The sequence below is a fragment of the Castor canadensis genome, chromosome 7 (genome assembly GCF_047511655.1).
Source record: "Castor canadensis chromosome 7, mCasCan1.hap1v2, whole genome shotgun sequence".
NCBI lineage: Eukaryota > Metazoa > Chordata > Mammalia > Rodentia > Castoridae > Castor > Castor canadensis.
In genome coordinates, this window is record NC_133392.1 from 63,932,957 (window position 1) to 63,959,235 (window position 26,279).

At 38.5% G+C, this 26,279-nt stretch overlaps 1 protein-coding gene across 2 annotated transcripts in view; it reads left to right on the top strand.

The window, feature by feature from the left end:
- Window positions 1-158: 158 nt before the first annotated feature.
- Window positions 159-26,279, top strand: part of Adk (adenosine kinase) — a 502,187-nt gene continuing 476,066 nt past the window's right edge. For both annotated transcript variants that reach the window (XM_074079212.1, XM_020160795.2), the window contains exon 1: window positions 159-295. In XM_074079212.1, coding sequence (XP_073935313.1) covers window positions 231-295 — 65 coding nt within the window. In that variant the 5' untranslated portion in view covers window positions 159-230. The remainder of the gene's footprint in view (window positions 296-26,279) is intronic.

Sequence of the window (26,279 nt, forward strand, 5' to 3'; positions counted from 1 at the left end):
CTCAGTCTGGGGTCCCTTAGCGTAGGGTAAACGGGGTCATGAAGGGGCGGGGCATTAGCTGTGCGCCCAGGGGTAGAAGCCAATGCTGGTGGAGTAGAGAGTCACGCAATGGGCGGGGTCTAGAGAGGCGGAGTTTAGGGAAAAGGAGGCGGTGATACGATTAGGGGGCGGGATCATCATGCCGAGGGGCGGGGCGTGCGGTGGAGCCAAAGTAAGGTGGGAGTGCGAAGATGGCAGCAGTCGAAGAAGAACCGAAGCCCAAAAAGCTGAAGGTGGAGGTGCCGCAAGCGCTGAGGTGAGCACTGCCCGACTTGGGGAGGAGGGTAACGGTGCTTGCAGCAAGCCAGGGCCACGTGGGGTTGGGCTCCCCGACGCTGGGTGGTGCCCGTCTGCCTAGTTGGGGCCAAGACGCAGGACCTGCTGCTCCGGGAGTTGCCCGCGTGGCGACGACCTCTCCTCGCGCCCTGTCGAGCCCAATAGCCTCTCGCTCAGGTGCAGCTCAGGCTCTGCCAGCCGTTGACCAATCAGAGCAGCCGGCCGGGGGGCCGAGCCTACTGCGGGCGCCACGTGCTAGCAAGTCTCGGCTGGATTGTCCGTCTCCGGAGGACTGGTCAGAAGCAGCATCCGTGCGCTGCCACTTTCTAGCGGGAGGGTGGGCCAGTGCCTACAGCACCCTGGGGCAAAGATAGAATTGTTGGGGATTTTTTTTTTTTTTGTAAAGTATTGCCTTCTTTTTCGTACACACTCTGAAAGTCGGCACCCTTGAAGACACAGGACCCCCGTCTCCGAGGCTTTGTCTGGGGGGAGCATTTGACTGAATGGAAAGGAAAGTTGATTTTTCTTTTTTATTTGTTTTCGTTCTCTCTCTCTCTCTCTCTAAGACCTAGGTATCATTCTCTTTGTGAGAACTAAGTGGGGTTTGGGAAAATGACATATGAAAATTATTAAAGATGACTAGAAGTTAGCCAGGTGTGAATCAGAGTACTGCTTTAATAGGAAAATAGGAAAGTTTGTTCGGTGGCAGACCCTCTATTGGGGAGTTGCAGATGATTGGCCAGATTGGAGCAGAAGATCAGCCTTTTTTTTTTTTTTTTGCTAGGCAGGCGATTGTACCACTTGAGCTACTCCACCAGCCCTTTTTTGTGATGGGTTTTTTCAAGATAGAGTCTCAGGGACTATTTGCCTGAGGCTGGCTTCAAACTGTAATCCTCCTGATCTCTGCCTTCTAGGTAGCTAGGATTACAGGTGTGAGCCACGGGCACCTGGTAGGTCCAGGCCTCTTATTGAACACGTTCACGTGCAGTCTCTCTCAGAACTTAATTTTAACTGTCTACTAAATATCTCCATCCAAGTGATTTGCTGACCATCAAGGTCACATGTACCCAACCAAATCCATTTATTGTCCAGAATCTACATCTTCTCCTGAGATTCCTGCATCTGTGAATGGCAGCGCTAACCCCCCTTCTTCCAAATTTTAGATTTTATCTTTTACTTAGATTTTGTATTAGCTTCCTAACTAGTGTCTCCATCTCCAGTTTCAAGTTCTGCCTTAATCTTCTTACTCATCATAGCAAGTATCTGTAAGTTCTGAAATTGATGTTAGAAAAAATTGAATCCCAATAGCCTGTATAATAACTTCCTCTGACATTAGCAATTAAAGATTATTCAAGGGTCATATTTTTTTAAAAATGCTAAAAAGGAAACAGACTGCAGTTTTCCAGCCAGCAAATACTGAGCTTTCCCCATTTACTGCTTCCTACCTATTTCAGTTCTGTTAGACTCCTTTTATTCTTTTTTTCCATCCCCTACCTAATTTGACCTTGTGTTTTAAAACTAGATAGTAAACCTAGAACGAGCATCTTAGGTGATCAAGCAACAGCTTCAGTAATAGCTTCTAAAACACTTTTTTTTCGCTGCTCAGAAAACCCTCCAGAAGATGAGTTTTATTTTTATAAGCTGAGCACCTGGTTCCCAGAGTGGTCTACAGTGAAGATTACATGAAAAAAAAAAATACATAGACTAGAAAAGACAAGGTGTGATTGTGGATCCCTAGTGTGTTGCACAGTACCTGGTCCTTAGGAGCTATTCAATTACAGTTTCTTACATAGAATGAGACTGATAACCTTCACTTTTCTACACCCTACACTTTTATTAATGAAACCTACAATTGAGTTTGACTTGTTTTTGAATGTTTCATGCCTTGCACTTACATTAAATATCCATGCCTTTTACTTATATTAAATTTGTATTTAATCCTTTCTGATTAAGGTTTGGGGCTTTGAAGAAATGGAAAACAAAAGCCCACAGACGTACTTTGTATGGATACCTTTAGAAAGTCCTTTTCTGGACATTGTAAACTAGGGCAGAGTGAGGCTGGTGGAGAGAGAGCCAAAGGAAAGCCTGTATGGATGTCCTGGGTACCCAGGGACAGGCACAGAGGGGCTTGGAGCTCAGGGAAAGTGAAAAGGCTGTAGGAAAAAGATGGGCATTGAAGACTGTATTTCTAATTTAGGTATGGGCCTAGACAAAATAACAATAAATAAAACAAGAGGCTGAAGTGTTTTTTACAACCTGGAATAAGCTCCACTCTGTTTTGTCAATTAAAATCCTGCCTGTGTACAAAATGTTCATAGGTAAGTGGGAGGAAAAAAGACAATCAAAGTTACAAAGAGTTTTCTATTCAGGATGGAAGCCAGTGGTTAAGACCATGGTTTCTGGAATTAGACATCTGGTTTGATTCTTGATCCTTAATAGCTGGTGATCTTCAGAAGATTGTCTTGCCCCATGCCTCTGTTTTTTTTTTTTTTTTTTTTTTCACTTCTAAAATGGGTTTAGTAAGTGTATCTATCTTATAAGATTGCTCAGAGGAACTTAAGAAAATAAATATAAAACATAGTAAGTGTTGAATAAATGCTAACTGTTGTTACTATTACTATGGTGTGGTTTATTCTGCTTGGCTCCCTACTCTGCTAAATGCAGCACTAAGAAATTTAAAAAGAAAAGGAAAAGATACAGATATACTTAGCAAGGGCTGGGTGTGGTAGAGCATATCTATAATTCCAGCATTTGGAAGGATCATGAGTTCTAGGACAGCTTGAGCTACACTGTGGGTTTTAGGTTAAGTCCTTTCTCACTCCTGTCTCAAAGAAGAAGAAGAAATACTCAGGATAAACATTCTGTTGGATTACCAACAGAAATGGTACATGCATTTAGAGTCTGAGTTCAGGAACTGGTGGAAATAACTGTGTGGAGAACTGGAACCAGATACCCTGGATGAAACTAGGAGCTGGGCTGCATTTGGATGAAAAAAGAATGAACTTGTCTGTTGCCAGCTGTTGCTTTAAAAGCATGTTGAAGACACAGAAGTGGCTGAGTTGCCAGATGGCTCAGCATCAGGAGCTGTAAATTCCCCACTGTCACAGAGTACAAGAGTGCCAGGAGGTCATGGGCTCTGGAATAGGTGTGGCCTACCTTTTCCTGGGAAAAGAGGGCAGAGTTGAGCCTATAAAATCACGAGGAAGACCCTTACTTAGAAAATAAATAGAACCACCAAGAGATAAATTCACTCAAAATCTAATGGGAATATTAGAGTGATTTCATAACAACGGTATTTTAAAGATCCTTCAAAAAAGATAGACTAAATGATTATCAAAAGCAACATGTTTTGAATAAAACCCAGATATTTATGAGTAGATGGCTATATAAAAGACAAAAAAATGAATTCTCAAAAGTAAAACCAAAAACAAAACAGGCTGACTAAACTCTAGACCAGACATATTTGAAGGGAAAATTAATAAATTGAAACAAAGTTTTGGCGAGAGCTGTAAAACACTTGCCTAGCATATATGAGACTCTGAATTTGAAACCAGCAATGGAAAAAAAAAAAAAAAGGAAAGGAAGAAAAAAGTGTGGATTAGTTTATGCACAAAGGAGATGAAGAGAAATTAAAAGCTATGACTAAAAATTGAGTGATACCAATTTACATCTAACTGGGAATTCTTTTTTTTTTTTTTGTGGTACCAGGGCTTGAACTCAGGGCCTACACCTTGAGCCACTCCACCAGCCCTTTTTTTTTTTTATTGTTTTATTATTCATATGTGCATACAAGGCTTGGGTCAATTCTCCCCCCTGCCCCCACCCCCTCCCCTTACCACCCACTCCGCCCCCTCCCTCTCCACCCCCTCAATACCCAGCAGAAACTATTTTGCCCTTATTTCTAATTTTGTTGAAGAGAGAGTATAAGCAATAATAGGAAGGAACAAGGGTTTTTGCTGGTTGAGATAAGGATAGCTATACAGGGAGTTGACTCACATTAATTTCCTGTGCATGTGTGTTACCTTCTAGGTTAATTCTTTTTGATCTAACCTTTTCTCCAGTACCTGTTCCCCTTTTCCTATTGGCCTCAGTTGCTTTAAGGTATCTGGTTTAGTTTCTCTGCGTTAAGGGCAACAAATGCTAGCTAGTTTTTTAGGTGTCTTACCTATCCTCACCCCTAACTTGTGTGCTCTCGCTTTTATTATGTGCTCATAGTCCAATCCCCTTGTTGTGTTTGCCCTTGATCTAATGTCCACATATGAGGAAGAACATAGGATTTTTGGTCTTTCGGGCCAGGCTAACCTCACTCAGAATGATGTTCTCCAATTCCATCCATTTACCAGTGAATGATAACATTTCGTTCTTCTTCATCACCAGTCCATTTTGTGTTAGGTATTTTTGAGATAGGGGTTTGTGAACTATTTGCAGGGGCTAGCTTCGAACTGCAATCCTGATTTCTGTCTCCTGAGTAGTTAGGATTACAGGCATAACCACCGGTGCCCAGCTAACTAAGAGTTCTAAAAAGAAGAAATAATGTGAATGGTGCAGAAGCCTTTTTGGAAGAGATGATGGTTGAGAATTTACTACAATTTAAGAAAAAACAAGGTCTTCATGTGGAAAGGATATTCCATTTACCTAGTACGATGAAAAAAAATCCATGCTAAAACTATAGAGATTTTGATCCTAATTATATTAATGTGAATAGAAAGAGTAAAAATTTGGTAACCAAAAATTTATTAGTGGTACCTGTATGCAATGATGTGCCCCTGTAGTCCCAGCTTAGGCAGGTGGATTGCTTGAGCCCAGGAGTTTAGGGCCAGCCTAGGGTACATAGTGAGACCCAACCTTTAAAAAAAAAAAAAAAAGATAATGATAATAATGGTTATATTTAGGTGGGAGGATTGTGATTTTATCTTATTTTGGTATTTTCAAATTTTTCTGTGCTGAACATCTGTATTAGGACTATGTATTTAAAATTAGAAACTTCATGTGTACGGAATACATATGTTGCCAAGTGTTGAATGACTAACACCATTATAGAATTGCACTATAGAATGGATCTCTGGGATACCTAACACATCTGAAACTTTGAGAGATAATTATTATGACCTTATAGGTTGTAATCTTTTTATTTATATTTCTGAAATCCCAAAGTTCTGGAAGCTGGAAGCTTTTAAGGTTTGCAATGAATTAATTTAGCAACCAAACTTGAACTAATATGAAGTTCTCTATAGTTTTGTCACAATATATTTGCTTTCCTATAGAAACAGTAGAGTGTCAAATGGCATGCTTAATGAATTGCTCCTGGGTGTTTTGTAACATGTTTGTGCTTACATTATGTTAACCTTCCTGAAGGTTATAACATTCTAAATTCTACGATATACCTGGCCTCAGGAATTCTGAGAAAGGAATTATGGTCCTTTATTAAATATCTCAATAGTCGTCTTTTAAAAGTTTGATGTTATGGTGGTGTCCAGTGGCTCAGACCTATAATCCTAGCTACTCAGGAGGCTGAGATCTGGAGGATCTCTGTTCAAAGCCAGCCTTGGGCAAATTGTTCTCAAGACCCTATCTTGAAAATACCCAACACAAAAATGGGTCAAGTAGTAGAGCACCTGCCTAGCAAATGTGAGGCCGTGGGTTCAAACCCCAGTACTGCTTAAAAAAAAAAGTTTTATGCTATGCAGGTACAATGATTTCTCATCAGTCAGTTGCTAGATTTTTCTTCCATTCCCATTTTGTACTTTTGTAATGCTAAATAGATGCTCATTTTCAAAGATTTTTTTAATGAGTTCCACCATAATACTTTTTCTGTTGGTGTCATTGGGTTTAGTTGGCCTTTCTTCCTCCCCAGTATGTTGTAACTGACTAAAGATTCTTCTTGAGTTTGAAAGTCTGTTTCATAGAAGTGGTGTTGCTAACTTATGTTTCACATAGTGCTTAAAAAAGAAACTTTCTAAAGCAGATTTAGAGTTATTGCCCTCATTTATGTGTTATTTCTGATGTTTTTATTTGTACTTTTGCCTTTTTCTTTTAAAATTAGTTTCTAGTATCTAGAAAGCAATAATTAGATTTCAGTATCAGAACATCTCTGAGTTTCATTTGCATTTTGTCTTTGTGTACATGCTGATTCCACATTTTCTCTAGAATTGACAATACATATAGAGATTACTATGTAAGAAATTCTTGCCTTCTCAAAACACATTACTTTGGTTATTGTACTAACAGGATCTCACTATTTTGTCAGCAAGCCATGTTTACTACTAGTAAGCTCTGCTATTTTCCTATTACCTGCAAGAAAATATCTTTATCTTTTTGACAGTACTGGAGTTTGAACTTAGGGCTTCTTATAAGGCAGGTGCTCTACCACTTGAGCCACACCTCCAATCCATTTTGCTCTGGTTATTTGGAGGTGAGGTCTCACAAACTATTTGCCTGGGCCGTCCTCAACCTACAGTCCTCCCAATCTCAGTTTCCCAAGTAGCTAGGATTACCCGGCTAAGAGGATAGCTTTATGTAAACTATTGTCATTGAATTAGGGAATTACCAAAAACTCTGATGAAGCTGTGATTTGGCTCCTTGCCTTCTAGAGGTAGAGACTGGACTCTGGTGTGTCCCTAGTAGAATCATCTGAAGTCTCTGACTTAGTTGTCTTGCCTAATTGGGAAGTAAGACTCAATCTGTAGTAGTGTATTGCTTGCCTGCATTTTCCTTTGTTACTGCCTTTATTTCTCATAGGCTTCTTAATGTATGAAGAAAGATGGCAGTTCTCAACTCCCAGCCAAACTCATGAGTCTGAATAAAGACTTTACACATCTGTGTATCAGTTTTAACAAACTTCTGACAAGTTCTAACTGGGTTACAGATCACCAATGACCAGTTACTGTATCATAGGTGGAGATTTTGGCCAGCTTTGGATACATTACACCCCCCTCCCATTTTGTCTGTGTGTCTGTGTGTGTCTTGTCTCTTGGTGTTTAGGAGGTGCTGGTATATGTGGGGAGCCAGTGAGTATAGTTAGGGTCATTTAAGTGGGGGGATTGGTGGGATTTGAGAGGGACACTATAATCAACACCTCTACTAGGATCTTGTATAATGAGGAGAGAGGTAGTGTCATTCCCTCAGCAAGAGAAAAATCCATTGTAGCATAGAAAATGTATATTATATGGAATATATATTATATATATATCATAGTAATGAAAATATTAAAGCAACCTTCTAGAACTGGGAACATGGCTCAAGAGGTAGAATGCTTGTTTGGGAGACTCTGAGTTCAAATGCTAGTATTGCCAAACAAAACAAAAAGTTTATTTTCCATGCCCCCCCAAATAAATCAAACAAATAAATCTTCAAGGTGTATTCGAAGTCTATATTATCTTTATAAAACTTTCCTACTCTCCCAGCCTGGAAATGGCTCCTTCTGTAACTTTGTACTTTGTACTTTATACTACTACAATATATGCTATATGCTGTATGCTACTGGAAGTCAGGAAATTGTTTTACTAACCCTTATTGCCTTGTAACTGGTCACTTCATTGCAACATAATAGGCTTTAAAGTTTTACTGAATTAATGAATTCTTAACTCCTTAAAGATGTTGTAAGGTTATATTTTCAGCACTCATTGGTACAAAATAGATTTGTGTATTAGCTCTAAATTCTTACCTATTTATGATAAGAATTAAGTACCTTAAAGTACTTCATGTTTTTTTGACCTTTTATTTTTCTTGTTATATAGAGTGGACTTATGTGTGAAATTTGTCTGATATTGGAGGAAAGTAGGCAAGAAATGCATTTCTAGATTGCATTTCTGCTGTTTTTGGTGATTGTAGGGTGATCATTTCTTACATATGTCCATGGGGAAAATTTCTCTCCAAACAAATCCATTTCTCCTTCACGAACAGTAACATGTTTTTAATGCCCTATGGTCAGTGATTTGTTTATTTTTGGCAGTACTGGGGCTTGAACTCAGGCCTCATGCTTGCTATGGAGGTGCTCTACCATTTGAGCCACTCTGCCAGTCCTTTTTTGTGACGGATTTTTTTTCGAGATAAGGTCTCAGGAACTATTTGCCTGGACTGGCGATCCTCCTAATTAATCTCTGCCTCCTGGGTGGTAAGGATTATGGCACCTGGCTCATTGTTTTATTTTTTAATGTAATAGAATTGTTTATTTGGTGGAGAAGTGGATTTTCTGAAAGAGTGGATTTATAGAAAGATCTCAGTAATCTGTCAAAATGATGAGTCTCTTTCTCCTGGGTTAGCAAGTCATTAATTAGTAAGGCAGTGTAGTTAGAACCTGGAGAGCAATGAAGGTCAGCAACACTGTACTGAACTTCTTAGTATACTATATAACATAATGTACTATGTAACCAATGGATAATGCCACAGTTGTTCTGTCTCTCTCCCTCTCCCTCACCTCCTTCCTCTCTCATCCTTTCTTTCTTCTTACAGGGTCCCGCTGTGCAGCCCAGGCTGGCCTCAAACTCTTAGTCCTCCTGCTTCAGCCTCCTGTGTGCTGGGATTATCAACACGCACCACCATGCCCAGCCACAGTTGGTCTTTTAAGAAGTTTGTCGTTAGTGACTCATCCAGAAGGAGTCACTTGAAAACAAAACATAGCAAAGGAATCAAATACAGATGTCTGAGGTTTTCTCAAATTCCTTTAAGCTTGATATAGCAAAATAAACTTTTACTCCCTGAACCCTAGAGATGATGTCTGAAAAACCATCTGATTGAAATAGAAGAAAATTATCTCTTTTACAAATAAACATTTCACATGTATTTCTTTGAAGTTAACCACATTAGAGATTTGAACATGTTCTTGGTTTATAGCCATGACTGAGGAAGTCTTAGGTTTCTGTATAATAGTTTCTGAAATTGCATTTTCCTTCCTTCCTCTTTCTCTGCTTCCCTGCCTCCTGGTTCCCTCCCTCAGAACTCAGGGCTTTCTTTGAGCTTGCTAGGCAGGCAGTCTACCACTGAGTCATAACCTCAGACCTTTTTTGTGTTATTTTTCAAATAGGGTCTCCTGTTTTGCCCTGTTCCTTGGACCCTGCTCCTCTTACCTGTGCTTCCTGCATAGTTGGGGTTATAGGTGCAGGCCACCATGCTCAGCTTCTCAAATTGCTTTTATTTTTGGTGGGACTGGGATTTGAACTCAGGGCTTCATGCTTGCAAGCCAGGCACTCTACCACTTGAGCCACATCTCCAGTTCAAGTTGCTCTGATTATTTTGGTGATGGGGGTTTCTTGAACTATTTGCCTGGTCTGGCCTTGAATTGCTATCCTTCTGATCTCAACCTCCCAAGTAGCTAGTGTTATAGGCCTGAGCCACAGGTGCCTAGCTCAAATTTCTTTTCTTCAACAGACTTGAGACCTTAGTTATCATTTTTAGTCCTTGATTTGGTTGAAGGTTTAAGTCATTAAGTCACAGGAGTTATGCCAGCTAACATGTGTGGCTATGTCTCTGTTGTCATACACTTAGGACAGAGTGATTGTAGTACATTTTTAGCGTGAGATAGCTGGTACGTTAAGGCACATTGAAGTGTATGTTAATGTATTTAGACAAAATTATATTTGGTCTTGTCTGTTTTACTTAGCACTTGCACATCCAAATGTATAGAATTGGATTGTTTAGATTTGAATTGTTTCTGTAAAATATGGTTACATTATTAAATCATTAAGTGTTTATTATTAGAAGGGAAACAGGGTCTCCCTTTATACCTGGGCCAGCCTGGACTTCAGTCCTCCTATTGGTGCTACCCTGCTTAGCTGGGATGACAAGTGTGCACCACCATGCTCAGCCATTGGTTGACTTGGGGTGGGGTCAACCAAATGCTTGCCTGGGCTAGCTTTAAACTGTGATCTTCTCAATCTCCACTTCCTGAGTTGCTAGAATTATAGGTTTGAGCCACAAGATTTGTCTTTTTTTTTTTTTTTAATGGGGGGAAGGAGGTGACATAGGGTCTTTACGTGGTAAGTTTGACTTTGGATGTATTCATCCTATGTTTGAATATCCTAGGGGATATGTCTATTGTGAAATATATAAATTTCTGTATTGACAGTTACAGAAACTTTTAATTTCCTCCAGAAAACAGCATTTTCTTTCTTCTGTCTCTATAGCATTCCTTCCCTACATTCAGTACAAATAAGGGAAGAAGAGTAGTTTTTTTCCACTAGTAGGAAAAAACAAACCACATAAAAGACCTTTGACCTCTATTCTGTATGAAGTTTGACTGCATTCCTGAGAAGACTTGTAGATACCAAGTCAAATGTAGGGGTCTTTAACTGCTTTCTTGAAAAGTTGGCCAAGATGTTACTTCTTTAACTCATAAAACAAGTTGTAACAGACTCTCAGCCTTTCCCAGAGTTGCTTTGGTATTTCAAAGACCACTTGAGGATGCTTATGGGATGAGGGTAGGAGAGGGTGGTGAGGATGTCTAACAGCACAAATTCCTAGAGAGGGTTGAGAAATGTTCCTTCTTAAAACAGATATGCAACACTATGCATATCATAGTGTTGAGTGTGAAGGCAGCAGCAGATCTCAAGATCAGCCAGATGTGGCTTTGAAATGATGTTTCAGAGTTTCATGTGATTTTTGGAAACTTCTTGAACATGTTTTGACTCTTTAGATTGTTCTTGATGTGGTACTTGAAATCAGAGTCTAATACTTATGTCATACAGTTTAGAGAATTGAAGGCCCAGAGAGGTTAAGTTGTTTCATTTGGGAAGCAAAGCTAGTTTACTTACACACTAGTAAGTGTCCAAGGTAAGATTTGATTCGTCTTATAACTTTGTATTATACTCTTGAACAAGAAATGAAGTGTTAGCTGGGTGCCAGTGGCTCATGCCATAATCCTAGCTACTCAGGAGGCAAAGATCATGAGGATCTTATTCTGAAGCCAGTCCTGACAAATAGCTCACAAGACCCTATTTTGAAAATACCCAGTGCAAAAAGGGGCTGGTGGATTGGCTTAACTGTGAGAGTGCCTGCCTAGCAAATGTGAGACCCTGAGTTCAAACCCCAGTACTGCTACCTTCCCCATGTACCCCCCCCCCAAAAAAAAAAAGAAATGAAGTGTTAATTTTCTTTGGAGTTTTTTTTTCCTTTTTTGGAGTTCTTAAAGATGAGAACAACATATTTAAAGAAAGTGACTAGTATTTTCACTTAGATTTTCTTACTGATCCTCACAAAACTATCAGATAACCTGTCTTTAGCTGAGGAAATAAATCTAGAGAGGTTAAGAGTCCCTCAGTAGTGGGGGCTTATTTCACACTCAGGACTTCTGACTCACCCATCTTGCTGTTTATGTTATTCTATGATGATACAAATTGAGAAGTGTCAAAGTGAATTCTGTATGTCCTAGATAATAATGCTATTTGAAGAAATTCTGTGGCATTGTGTTTTGCATGTAATCTAGTTTAGACTTTTATCTTTTAAGTTTTCTTATTTATACATATGTAGTTTTCTCCCCCAAGAGTAAACATTTTTTGGGGGTATGTTTAATCGTCTGCTTTGCAAATGAATTAACTCATTTAGTTTGAATTTTGAACAGATTGTGTTTTCTTATTAACACAAAGTTGGGTAAGCCAATTTTGCTTATGTTTTAGAGTTAAAATGTTCCAGTTAAGAGAAATTTTTTTTTTTTTTTTGCAGTACTGGGGCTTGAACTCAGGGCCTACATCTTGAGCCACTCCTCCAGCCCTTTTTTGTGAAGGGCTTTTTTTCCAAAATAGGGTCTCAAGGAACTATTTGCCCCTGGTGGCTTCGAACCGCGATCCTAATGATCTCTGCCTCTTGAGTAGCTAGGGTTACAGGCATGAGCCACCGGTGCCCCGCAAGAGAAATATTTTTAATATTTTAATTTACTTTTGAGGTTTTGTACTTTCCTTGATACTAACAATTCGAATGTTATTACTTCAGTGTTACTAAGTATTAGAATAATATAGAATAACCATTTCTATTCTGTAGATGAAGAAATTCAGGATTAGCGTTTATTTTTATTTATTTATTTATTTTGGCAGTACTCAGTTTGAGCTCAGGGCCTCACATTTGCTAGGCATGCACTCTTATAGCCCTGCTTTGTGTTGGGTATTTTCGAGATAGGATCTGTTGAACTATTTGCCCAGGCTGGCTTCATACTGCAATCCTGATTCTGCCTCCTGAGTAGTTAGGAGTACAGGCATGAGCCACCAGCACCCAGCCTAGAGAGTTTAAATAATGTGCTCAGGATCACACAGTAAGTGTGAGCTAGGATTCAGCCTGGAAATCTGTCTTATTTTAATATTTTTAGCAATAAATTTACATTTTTCAGGTATAAAACACCACCATTCAACAGAGATTTGATTTTGTTTTTTTGCGGTGCTAGGGTTTAAACTCAGGGCCTCACACTTGTCAGGCACTGTACCATTTGAACCACTTTGCCAGTCTAGTCAACAGTGATTTTGTAGGATTAAAAAATTTAAACAGGCTCTTTGGCTTTAAAAAGTATTCCTATATTATGCATGGAACAATTACTAGTAATCTTCTAAAATGATGTTAATCTTTTAATACTATTAATAGTTTAAAATCCTATAAAAACATTCTATCCGATCTGAGATGGCAGCAATGAAAAGTCTTTTTCAATTGAAATGACTTAGAGTAACAACTTTGGACCACATACGGTTTTTTAAAAAAGTAACTTTTGGCAGCTGGGCTTGATGGCAATTGGGAGGCTGAGGCAGGAATATTGGGAGTTCAAGACCAGTCTGGCTACATAACAAGACCCTGTCTCAATACAACTGCCCCCAAACCCTAAGTAAGCAAGCAAACAATCAAATAAAAAGTGACCTTTGAAAAGAAATGATGTAGCCAGGTGCTATTGGCTTACTCCTGTAACCTAGCTACTCAGGAGGCAGAGATGGGGAGGATAGAGTGATGGACTGTTCAGTTAGCCTTCTTCTTTTGGGTGATACTGGGGCTGAACACAAGGCTTTGTGCTTGTAAGGCAGGCACTCTAGCACTTAAGCCATCCTGGCACCCCAGTTAGCTTATTTTTTTGGCGGTACTGGAGTTTTAACTCAGTTCCTCATGTGCTCTATCACTTGAGCCACTCTGCCAGCTTTGCTTTTTGTTGAGTATTTTTGAGATAGGGTCTCTTGAACTGTTTGCCTAGGCTGGCTTCGAGCCTCTATCCTCCTGATCTCTGCCTCCTGAGTAGCTAGGATTACAGGCATGAGCCACTGGCACCTGACTTAGCCTATTTTTTAAGAATAGTATTGCAACATTTCATTATATCTAACTAATAATATTTAAGATCCTCAATTTCATATAGCTGATCATAGGAAAAAGGAAGTGGAGGGAGGGAAATCTAGATCTTGTGAAGAGGGAAGGGGAAATACAAGATGTGGATAAAAAAAAGAGAGAAGTCAGTTCCTCTTAGCTATTCGTGATTCCTTCATAACCTCTGTGTGGCTTTCTAGCTTTTCACTCAGCTCTGAGATATGCATGAGAGTTTGTGAGAAATTTCTGGTAATGAGCTTTAATACTTACAGGCTGTTAGCATGGTACAAGAAAAAGAGTTTTGGATTAGCAATCAGGACACCTGGGTTTCATTAAGTTTTCTGTGTAGAATTATGTATTCATCTGTGAAGTGAGTAGTATAGACTAAAATATTTTTTAAACTAGATTATAAATCAATTTATGTTGTACAACTAGAATTTTTTTTTTTTTTGCAGTCCTGGGGCTTGAACTTAGGGCCTACACCTTGAGCCACTCCACCAGCCCTTTTTTATGTTGGGTATTTTTGAGATAGGGTGTTGTGAACTCTTTGCCTGGGCTGGCTTTTTACTGTGATCCTCCTGATCTCTGCCTCCTGAGTAGCTAGGATTACAGGTGTGAGGCCACCAATGTCTGGCACAACTAGAATTTTATAAAAGAGAAAATAGAGCTAGTCAGTGTGATACATCTGTAATCCTAGCACTCAGGAGGCTGAGGCAGAGGATGGAAAGTTTGAGGCCAGTTTAGGCTACAGAGAGAGATACAATAAAAAAAAAGTATCAGTGTGTTTAGTAAGTATTGCTTTGTACAGAGTTGTGATGTAGAATGTTCTTTTCACAGTGAGTTTGATTTTTCTATCCCCAAATTTTATTTATTTTATTGTGAATAAAGGAAGACTTTTTTTTTTTCTTTTTGAGATAAAGTCTCACTATGTGCCCTAACATCATGATTTTGTGGGTTAGGAGTTCAGAATACTACTGAATTATATATTCAAGCTTTTAATTCTGTTATCACCCTTTGAAAGATGATTATGTGTGTGTGTATGTTGAGGTTCAAACCCAGGGCCTTGTGTGCTAAACTCAGTGTGCTAACTTTGAGCTGCATCCCAATCCTGAAAGATTATTTTGAATAGTGTTTTTCCCTTCACGTTGGGAAATGAGTATTTTTGGTTTAAAGTTCAGTTTAAATACAGTATTTTTTCCATAGAATATTGAGAACTATGTTTGAAAAAATGGTTTAAGGCTGAAAAATTCTGAGATGTCTTAAGTTTGCCACCTTCTATTACTTAAAAAGTCTATTTGTTGCAAAATAGGAGCTGCTTTACAATGCCTGAAGGAAGATAGCGTTTGGATTTAATTACTCCTTCCCTTCATTTACAGTCAGTCTGAGGCTCTTAAATTTTCCTTGAAACTTGAGTAAGATGCTCTCATGCTGCTTCCTCACAAAATCCTTCCTTTGGTTAAAAAAACAAAAATTGAGTTCAAACGCCAGTACTGAAAACAAAAAACAAAAGTTGAATAAAGGAAATTTTTTGTTTTCTTTTTGAGTCAGGGTTTCATTATGTAGCCCAGACTAACCTTGAACTCTCTGTCTTCCTGCCTCTGCCTCCCCAGTGCTGGAATTACAGGCATGCACCACCATGCCAGGCTAAGGAAAACCTTTTAGGTATCAGTTCCATCATTTCAAAAACTACTAAGTGAAAGTGATTATTTTTTAGAAGTTTTTTTTTTTTTTTGCAGTACTGGGTTTTGAACTCAGGGTCTATACCTTGAGCCACTCGATGTCCTTTTTTGTGATTTTTTCTTTTTTTTTTTTGAGATAGGGTCACTTGAACTATTTGCCTGGGCTGGCTTTGAACTGAGATCCTCCTGATCTCTGCCTTTTGACTAGGTGTGAGCCACTGGCACCTGACCTTTTAGGAGATTTTTGAGATAAAACTGCATATTCTGTTTGAGACAACACTTATTTTTTTTAAGTTTTAGCAAGGATTTATTTTAGTATAACTCACACTTATTTTTTAGTGTAATAAAGCACTAAGAGTCAGACAAATTATATGCCCTCCTACCCATTTTTTTCTTTATTCATTTATTCATATGTGCATACATTGTTTGGGCCATTTCTTCCACTGCCCTCCCCCTTTCTCCACACCCCGCCACCCGCCCAGGTTTGCTTCCAGGATGAAACTGTTCTGCCCTTTTCTTTTTTGTTTTAGAGTAGACATAAAATAAGAAAGACATAGCATTTTTGCTAGTTGAGATAAGGATAGCTATACAGAGAGATTCCTAGCATTGCTTCCATGCACATGTGTATTACAACCCGAATTGATTCATCTCTACCTGACCTTTTCACTACTTCCTGGTCACCTTCCCATGTTGACCTCTGTTGTTTTAAGGTTACTGTATTAGCTCCTCTGCAGTGGGCACATCAAACACTTTCAAGTTTTGGGTTTCCTGTCTTTCCCTATTCCTCCTGTGTGTGTTCTCCCCTTAGCATGTGACTCATGTCTAATAATATTACTGCATTTGTTTTAGATCTAAAGTCCGCATATAAGGGAGAACATGATTTTTGGCTTTCTGAGCCTGGCTAACTTTGCTTAAGATGATGTTCTCCAGTTCTATCCATTTACTTGCAAATGATAAGATTTCATTCTTCTTCATGGCTGAGTAAAATTCCATTGTGTATAACTACCACATTTTCTTAATCCATTCGTCATTGGTGGGGCATCTTGGCTGTTTCCATAACTTGGCTATTGTGAATAGTGCTGCAATAAATATGGGTATGCAGGTGTCTCTGGAGTAACCTGAGTCACATTCCTTTGCGTATATCCCTAGGAGTGGGATTGCTGGATCTATGTTTAGATTTTTAAGAAGTCTCCATATTGTTTTCCAGAGTGGTTGTACTAGCTTGCATTCCTACCAGCAGTGTATGAGGGCTCCCTTTTCCCCTACATCCTCGCCAACATTTGTTGTTGGTGGTGTTTTTGATGATGGCTATTCTAACAGGGGTGAGGTGGAATCTTAGTGTGATTTTGATTTGCATTTCCTTTATGGCCAGTGATGGTGAACATTTTTTTCATGTGTGTTTTGGCCATTCGAATTTCTTCTTTTGAAAAACTTCTGTTTAGTTCAGTTGGCCATTTCTTTATTGGTTCATTGATTTTGGGGGAGTTTAGTTTTTTGAGCTCCCTGTATATTTGGGTTATCAGTCTTTTGATATATAGCTAGCAAATATTTTCTCCCACTCTGTGGGTGGTCTCTTCAGTTTAGAGACAATTTCTTTTGTTGTGCAGAAGCTTTTTAATTTCATGGCCCATTTGTCCATCCTTTCTCTTAGTTGCTGAGCTGCTGGGGTTCTATTAAGGAAGTCCTTGCCTATACCTATTGCTTCCACAGTATTCTCTGTTCTTTCCTGTACTAACTTCAGAGTTTTGGGTCTGATATTAAGGTCCTTGATCCATTTTGAGTTGATGCTAGTACAGGGTGATAGACATGGATCTAGTTTCAGTTTTCTGCAGGCAGATAACCACTTTTCCCAGCAACATTTGTTGAAGAGGCCCTTTTCTCCATCGCATGTTTTTAGTGCCTTTGTTAAAAACCAGGTGGGCATAGTTGTGTAGATTCATATCCAGGTCCTCTATTCCGTTCCATGGGTCTTCATGTCTCTTTTTGTGGCAGTACCATGCTGTTTTTATTGCTATTGCTTTGTAATATAGTTTGAAGTTGGGTATTGTGATACCTCCAGCATTGCTCTTTTTGCTGAGTATTGCCTTGGCTATTCGTGGTCTCTTGTGTTTCCAAATGAACTTTAGTGTAGATTTTTCAATCTCTGTGATGAAAGACATTGGGATTTTGATGGGAATTGCGTTGAACATGTAGATTGCTTTTTGTAGTGTAGCCATTTTTACTATGTTGATTCTACCATTCCATGAACACGGGAGATTTCCACCTTCTGTAGTCTTCCTTGATCTTTTTTCTTCAGGGGTTTGTAGTTCTCCTTGTAGAGGTCATTCACATCCTTTGTTACATTTAGGTATTTGTTTTTTTTTTTTTTTTTTTGAGGCTATTGTGAATGGAATTGTTTCCATATAGTCTTTCTCAGTTTGTTGGTGTATAGAAAAGCTAATGATTTTTGTAAGTTGATTTTGTATCTTGCCACCTTGCTGAAGCTGTTTATGGTGTCTAAGAGTTTTTCCCTCCTCCTCTTTTTAACAGTAGATGGTTCTGTGATCATTTTGTGGTCTCTATTTCAAACTCTTAAAAAATTTTAGTATGAATATTGGGGGTGTTTCTTAGTGGTTAGAGCACCTGCCTAGCATGTGTAGGGCTCCATGTTTAATCCCCAGTGTTGCAAAAACAAACAAAATCAAAAGAACAAAAACTATTGGCAAATGGAGCTCAAGTGGTAGAGCACCTGCCTAGCAAGAGCAAGGCCCTGGGTTCAAAACCCAACAATAACAAAAAATAAAATACCACCAGAAAAAAAATTTAAAAAATAAAATAAAAATAAAGGAAGGCATGATATTCACAGGTCGCCGGTGCCTTATGCCTGTAATCCTAGTTACTCAGGAGGCAGAGATCAGGAGGATCTCGGTTGAAAGCCAGCCCAAGCTTATAGTTCTTCCAGACCCTATCCTGAAAAGCCCTTCACAAAAATAGGGCTGGTGGAGTGGCTCAAGGTGAAGACCCTGAGTTCAAGCCCCAGTACCACAAAAAAACAAAACAAAACAAAACAAAACTATTCGTCAAGCATGGTGGTTCACTCCTGCAGTCCCAGCACTTCGGAGGAAGGAGGATCATGAGCTCCTGGCCAGTGTCGGCTACATAGTGAGACCCTGTCTCAAGAAAACCAACCCCCCCAAAAAAATTTTAATATGAAATAGTAATTGTCCTAAAGTCTAAATTTCATTTGTATAATCTGAATGGCTGCAATTGGGGATTTACTTACCTTCATAGTAAATTCTTGCACAGTGGGGAAAAAAGAGTTTTTTTATTTCACTTTTTTTTTTTTTTAAACAGTACTGGGGTTTGAACCCATTGCTTCAACTTGTAAGGCAGGTGCTTTACCACTTGAGCTACACAAAAATCTCATTTGGTCTTTTCACTTTTTTTTTTTTTTTTTTTTTGGTGGCACTGGGGTTTCAACTCAGAGCTTCAATTCATGCAGGCGATCTCCTGCTTGAACTGCACCTCCAGTCTCCAAAATCTCTTTTGTAGCTGGTTGTGGTGGTTGGTTCAGAGTTTGAGGCCAGGTTAGGTAAAAAGTTCTTGAGACCCCTGTCTCTACCAATAGCTGGATTCAGTGATGCCCGTCATCCCAGCTACTGGGGAAGTGCAAAAAGATGATAGTAGTTGAGGCTGGCCCTAGCATAAAGAAAGACCTTATCTCAAAAGTAATCAATGGAAAGACCAATGCAAAAAACCAAAAATCAGTGCAATGGGGGAGTGGCAGTCCTATCAGTCTACCTCCAAAATGTCTCCAGGATCCATTGCCTTCTCTTTGTATCCATCCTATCTTTATAGTGGAAATCAGTATTATCTATTACCTAAATTATTGTACTAGCCTTCTAATTTGGTTTTTCTGCTTTCATATTCTACTCCATTCTCCACACTATAGCCAGGGTAATCTTTTAAACAAAATGAGATCATATCAGCAAGGTTAAAGCTTGATTACAGTGGCTTCCTATCATGCTCATAACAAAATCAGAACTGCTATCATCTGCCCTTGCCACTGGCCAGATACTCTTTTTCCTTTCTTTTGCATTTTTTATTTTACAGTTATGGTCTAGTTTTCCTTTTAGGGCTGTTTTATCTGGAATGCCCTTCCTACCTAGCTCTTCTTGTCACCCAGTTTTCTCCTGTTACCCTGGCTACTCAGTGTAAAAGAAGTTGATAGTTAATCTTGATTGTTAACTTCATTGGATTAAGAAATGCCTAGGAGATTGGAAAAGGTACATCTCTGGGTGTACCTGTGAGTGCAATTAGATCATAAAGGCTCTGACTTAATAGATTAATACCTTGATAAATTCATAATACGATGGCATGATTAGAAGGTGGTAAAAGGTAGGAGTTGAGGTCTAGTTGTAGGAAATAGCCCCCCAAGGAACATGTCTTTGGGGTCTAAATCTTGTCTTAGTTTCTTCCTGTCTCCTTGTTTATCTGCTTCCTGCTGCCATGATGTAAACTGCACCTCAGCCATGCCCTCCCAGCCATGGTGGATTGAACCCTCTGAAACTGAACCAAAAATGTTTGCTCCTTTAAGTTGCTTTTCTTGGGTATTTGGTTACAGTGAAGCAAAAGTCTGACTAATACAAAGCCTTCTTTACATTGATCTGTTGGTTTTAATTCTTTGACAGCACTTTTGATCACTTTGTGGTTGGTGTTCTTGTTTGTTACTTGATTGTCTGTGGCCCCTTAGAATGTAAGTTCCATAAGGGCAACAGGTTCTTGATCCTTGCTGAATCTCTAGTGTAGTAGTCATCAACAGATATTTGATGAATTAATGAATGAATGATTCCTAAATCTTGCAAGTTCTAGGCTAGCCTGGGCTACATAGTCAGACCATGCATGTCTCATCTGAAAAACAAACAAGCAACAAAGCAGCAGCTTGTTTGTGAAGCATCATAGATTAGATCTGTGGTGAAATGAAGAAAATAAGAAAAACCTTTTATATAAAAATATACTATATAAGGTTACCAACAGTCCTTTGGGAATAAGTAGCCTTTATTTTTGTGATGTTCTTTCTATATTTCAGTATTAAAATGCCCTTTTCATTAAGCAGTGATAGTGGTATTTAGTTGCATAGTTTAAAAATATGTTCTTTAGCATCAATAATTGATAGGCACTTTTGTCCTCTAATTTTAGATCGGAAGTTTTCTTTGAGTTTTAGAGATTTGTAGCTCATTGAAAATAAAGAAGCACTTGCTGGGCGCCATTGGCTTGTGCCTGTAATCCTGACTACTCAGGAGGCAGAGATCAAGAGGATCGAGGTTCAAAGCTAGCCTGGGCAAAGTAGTTCTTGACACCCTATCTTGAAATACCCAACACACAAATAAAAGGGCTGGTGGAGTGGCTCAAATGTAGGCCCTGAGTTCAAAATCCAGTACAGCAAAAAAAAAAAAAGCATTTGTGTGGGTATGCCTGAGTTTTGCTAAATTCTTACTAAATAAAGCTTAGTCAATCAAACATTATTGTCCTCTTCAAATTCTCCAGTGAAGTAAATTGTCAGGTTTTATGTAAAGATTGTATTCTGTTTGAATATGTGTTGTTAAAATGAAATATTATCTAAGAATATACAGGTAATAATTATAAGACAATAATAGACCTCTTGAAATGTCTCTTGGGGGAGAAAGTTAATACATTTAACAGCATTTGAATAACCTTGTCTATAATTAAAACTGATTAAAATTGATCAGTTCTTTAAAAGAAACCCAATTTGTATTAATTAGACAGTTTTTCTTTCATTGGCTTGTAGGAACTGAAACAGACTTGAGATGTGACCTATAATCAACTCCTTTGTGTTTGAGATAAGGAAGCTGATGGTTGGAGTGGTAATGATTTGCCGAAGGTCAGAGTGTTATTGGTACAGGATCACAATTCCCATCGTAAAATTTCTAGGCTCCTGGATTTTAACTTCTTTCAGGGAGACAAGTTTTAGAAAGTTCTCTTTTTGGAATATGATACAGGTTGCTTTAAAAATACTGTTTTTTTTGGCTGGAGGCGTGGCTTAAGCCATAAAATGTCGGCTTTGTTTAAATCCCAGTGACGCCAAAATACAAACAAAAAAACTCAAAACAAAAAAATCTCTGTATTTTTAGTATTAAGTGAGGGGATGTATTTTTAAGGAACATGCATGGAAAACATTCCAGATTCATGTGATGACAGCTGGGCTTTTAAGCAAATCTCTGAAGTGGTATTTTTACACTTTTAACTTTTGTGAAGTTATAATTTAAAATTAACCTAGAAAATTGTAAAAACATTTTATTTTTGTTATTTGCATCTTAAAGAATCTTTTACAGGTGAAAAGATGAGACATTTATAAAGTAAACCCAATTCCTCTAAAAATAAAGTGAGTTTGATGGTTATGATTTTAAAAATACAAGTTTTAAAAAAGGGCTGGAATGTTTTGTATTTTTAAGCCATTAAAAAAGACAATTAAAATTTAATATCACAAAGTAATCCTAGCATTCTGGAAGCTGAGGCAGGAGGATCATGAGTTTGAGGCTAGCCTGTGCTACATAGTGAGATCCAAGTCAAAAAAATCAATACTACAAAAAAACCAATGTATAGCAGAAAGTTTATAAACTATGTCAATGTAAATGAAGAAAAAATTTCCCATTATCCTACTTTTCAGAGATAATGAGTAATAACATGTAGGTGGATTTCTTTCCAGTCTTTTTTTCCTATGCATATATGGTATGTATTTTTTATTTTAATTTTTAATTTTTTTGGTGGAACTGGGGTTTGAACTTAAGGTTTTGCACTTGAAAAGCAGGCACTCTACTGCTTGAACCACACCTCCTGTCCATTTTGCTCTGGTTATTTTGGAAATGGAAATCTCATGAACTGTTTGCTTGAGCTGGCCTCAAATCATGATCCTTCTGATCTCAGCCTCCCAAGAAGCTAGGATTACAGGTGGAGCTACCAGTGCCCAGTTTGGTACATATTTTGTAAAAACCCAGTCAAGATCATATTCTGCATTCTTTTTCTTTTTTCTTTTTTTAAAATTTAGTCTTGTATCATGAGCATTTTCCTATGTCCTTAAAACAATACATTGGAAAACTGGTCATGGTGTTGTTGCATACCTGTAAATTGCAGCTATCAGGAGGTGGAGACAAGAGGATCACAAGTTCAAGACCAGCCTGGGTAAAGTTAGTTAGACCCCATCTGAAAAACAAAATAAACTGGGGGGCATTGTTACAAGCCTGTAATCCTAACTACTTGAGTGGCAGAGATTGGGAGGATCTAGGTTTGAGGCTAGCCTGGGAAAAAAGTTTGAGAGAGACTCTCACAACCAATAAAAGCTGAGTGTGGTGGCACATCTGTCATCATCGCAACTTGGGAAATGTAATTAGGAGGATCCTATTCCAAGCCATCCATGCATAAAGTGAGACTATCTCAAAAATAAGTAAATAAAAAAGGGCTGGTGGTGTGTCTCAAGTGGTAGAGAGCCTGCCTGGGAAGTGCAAATCCCAGTCCTCGAAAACAAACAAGATAAAGCAAAACCAAAGTAAAAGCAAAAACTGGGGCTGGAGGTGTGGTTCAAGTACAGAGCCCTCACCCCATTACTGCCAAAAACAAACAAACAAAACTAGAAACAAAAAGCAATAGAAGGCAAGCTTGAGGCTCTGTGTACCTCCCAGTACTGTAAACAACAACAACAAAGCAACAAAACCCTATGGAAATATTTTATAGTAGCTCCATAATGTTCTATAATTTATTTAACTATTACTTTTTTTTGTTTTGTAGGTATAATAAATTTTGGACATTGTAAATGCTGAAATGGGTAACTGGATATATAAATTTTTGTTCACCTTGATCTACTTTAAATAACAGTTGCCTGAAAATGGGATTTGTGTTAAATATTGCCAAAAAGCTTTCTAGAAATGTACTAATTTACACTCCCACTAATAATGTATTGAGAGTCCTTTTATTTATTTCTTATTGCATCCTTAACAACAGACTTGTGTTTGAAGACAACATTGCTTTTATTTTGGGACCTGAAGCATCTGTCAAAAAGATGAGTAGGTGGGTCCACATCTTTGTTATGCTATCTAGAAGCACTTAGTTATTTGGAGTTTGCTTTTATAGTAGTGTACTAACTCAAGAGTAGACAAAGTAGATAGACTATTTATGTATTAATCTAAGGAAGTAAAGATTTCAATGGACTGCTTTCCCCTAAAGGGGGATAAGATTGGCCTTTAGGAAAGAATCTGGTTGAAATAAATGGCTTAGAAAATTGATGGGGGTGGAGTGGGGTGGGGAAGGTTAGAAAAATATCCTGAGTGGCTGAGGAAGGGAATTTGAATTTGGCAGCCTTGGGGTTTAAACTCAGGGTCTCATGCTTCCTGAGTAGGTACTCTACCACTTGAGCCACTCCTCCAGCCATGTTTTATATTGATTATTTTCAAGATTCCTGGGGCTGGTTTTGAACTATCCTACAAATCTCTGCCTTTCGAGTAGCTAGGATTAGGCTACCATTGCCCTGCAACTGTACCTGGAAAAGCATCCTTTACTCATACCTGGGGACTGAACCCAGGGTCTTGTGTTTGCTAGTCAAGGGCTCTACTACATGAGTTATGATGCCTATAGCTCTTTTGAGATAGGGTCCCACTAACTTTGCTTAGGTTGGCCATGATCCTCTGGGATTATGGTTGCGTACCACCTCATCAGTTTTTTTTTTTTTTTTTAGTGTTTAGTATTGAACTTGGCCTTGGCCTTGTGCGTGCCAGGCAAGTGCTGTATCATTGAGCTACATCCCTTTCCCTCATACTTTCACTGTTCTTTTGTTCCTGCCTGATTGACTCTGAAAGAACAAACATATCTAAGACCGGTTTGTTGAAATAATATTTTTGCGTTTTATTTGCTGAAATGACTGGTATCTTAAATACATTTTAAGAGAATAATCTTATTGGAAGTGAGTATGAGTAAAAAATATTTCCAAATTTTTGATTAAGTTTGATACAAAGTGTCATTTAGTAAGAGTTTTCTTTTTAAAAAATTTTTTTTTTCAGAACTGGGGTTTGAACTCAGGGCCTCATGCTTGCTAGGCAGGTGCTCTATCACTTGAGCCACTTTGCCAGTCTTGTTTTTTTAAAAAATCTTTGAATGTTCAGCTAAACCAGAGTTTTAGACCCCAGGCCCAAACTCCTGGGAGTCCATATGTCAGATTCTGCCACTCACCTCTATATGCCAAATAAAGAGACAGGGTGAAGGGCAGAAAAAGGAGCTTTATGTGGCACCAGCAGAAAGCACTTCAGTTTACCTTTAGCCATCTTTAGGGTATAGGCATGAGCTTTAGGTTTTCTTAGAGGAAGAATTAGGTCAGGGGAAGAGAGGGATGCATAATTGAACAGTCTTGGTCAAAGTGTGGCCTGATTATTATCTCAGTTCTGGTTCTCTGAGGGTTCTAAAGAAGTTGTTGTTGTCATCACTTGAGGGGAACAATCTGGTTCCCATGTTGCACCAGGGTACAGCCATATCATTATAGGTAATTGTCCTCATTTAGGAGTGGGGGTCGTTTGTCCTGCAAGACTGCTGTTTCTTGGGGTAGTTTTGGTCCCTTACCATAAAGATGTTATTAATCAGTCTGTTCTTTTTGAACTCAAGGTGCCTGCAAAGTGAATGAGTTAGAACAAAGACATTACAAGATGGAGGAAGGGATGTCAGGCTTTTCTTCTGCTTTAGTTAATTCATGGGGCCAAGAAAGGAGTCAGTTCTTTTTAGCAAAAGCAGTTTATGTTACAGTGTGGCTTTAATTATCTTTAATTAATTATCTTTTCTCTCAGGGATTTAGTATACTTGTTTAAGAAATAACCAAAGTTCTAAATCTAGTTGTTTTGGTAGCAAAATTAAGGTTTTATAAAAATTATTTGTCTTTGCTGTGTTGGGGATTGAACCCAGGGCTTCGTACATGCTAGACAAGGGCTCTGCAACACTCTCTCATACCCGGACTTTGTTTGTTTTTTAAATCTTATTGCTAAAAATTACAGTATGGTAAATGTGAACAAAAACATTAAAAAAATTATTTTGCAGAGTGTCAAGTTCATATTAGCTTTAGTATCATGCTTCTCTGAGATGCAATTTAAACTAGTTTGATAATAGCAAAATGATAGTTATGTCATATGTCACAGTCTCTGTTAGATACTTTACTATAGTTAGTTAAATTTTAATGTGCACCATGCCCTGAAAAGCATGTACTTGTTAAATTTAGGGACAGAAAGGTAATGAACCAGCTGAAGGTCACATAACTAATGGAAAGTGAAGCAGGAGTTCTAAGCCAGGTCTATCTTGCTACCTTTATAACCTTGCTACTCAGTCTGGCCCACAGATCAGAAGCAATTGGTGAAAGTAGGGAACATAGACAAACACACAGTCTTGGTCACTGAGAACTACTGAGTGAAACCTGTACTTTAACAAAGATTCCCCTACATGATTTGTATGCATATTAAAGTTTGAAAAAAAGCACTGCTTTACATGACATGGTGTCCCACATTAAAAGTTACTTTAAGGCTTTGAAATCCTAAGGATTAGTCTTGGTTTGATTTTAGTCTGTGTGGTTTGTCTATTAACATTTTCTTGAAGAGGAGGAGGGAAACTGGAATTAGTCAGTGTCTCCACCAGTTTAAATTGCTATCTAGCAGCATCTTTCTTTTGGATTGTTTAATTCAGAGGAACAGTTGACTAATTCTGCTTGTGGTCAATTGGTCAAAGTCTCAGGACACAAAGTAGAGCTCAGTGTTTTAACAGCCTTTAATCATGGACTGAATATGTCAGATTTATAGTCCATGGATTCATTATAGATAGGCATTTCCCAAAGTAAAGAGAACAGGAAAAGGGGTTGGGAACATAGTTCAGTGGTAAGGTGCTTGCCTAGTATGCCCTGAAACAAAATACCGCCCTCGCCAAAAAAAAAAAAACAAAAACAGGCTAAAAATAACATTTTCCAAAGAAAGTTGCAATCTTTTGGAATGTTTGATGTTTTTTGATGGC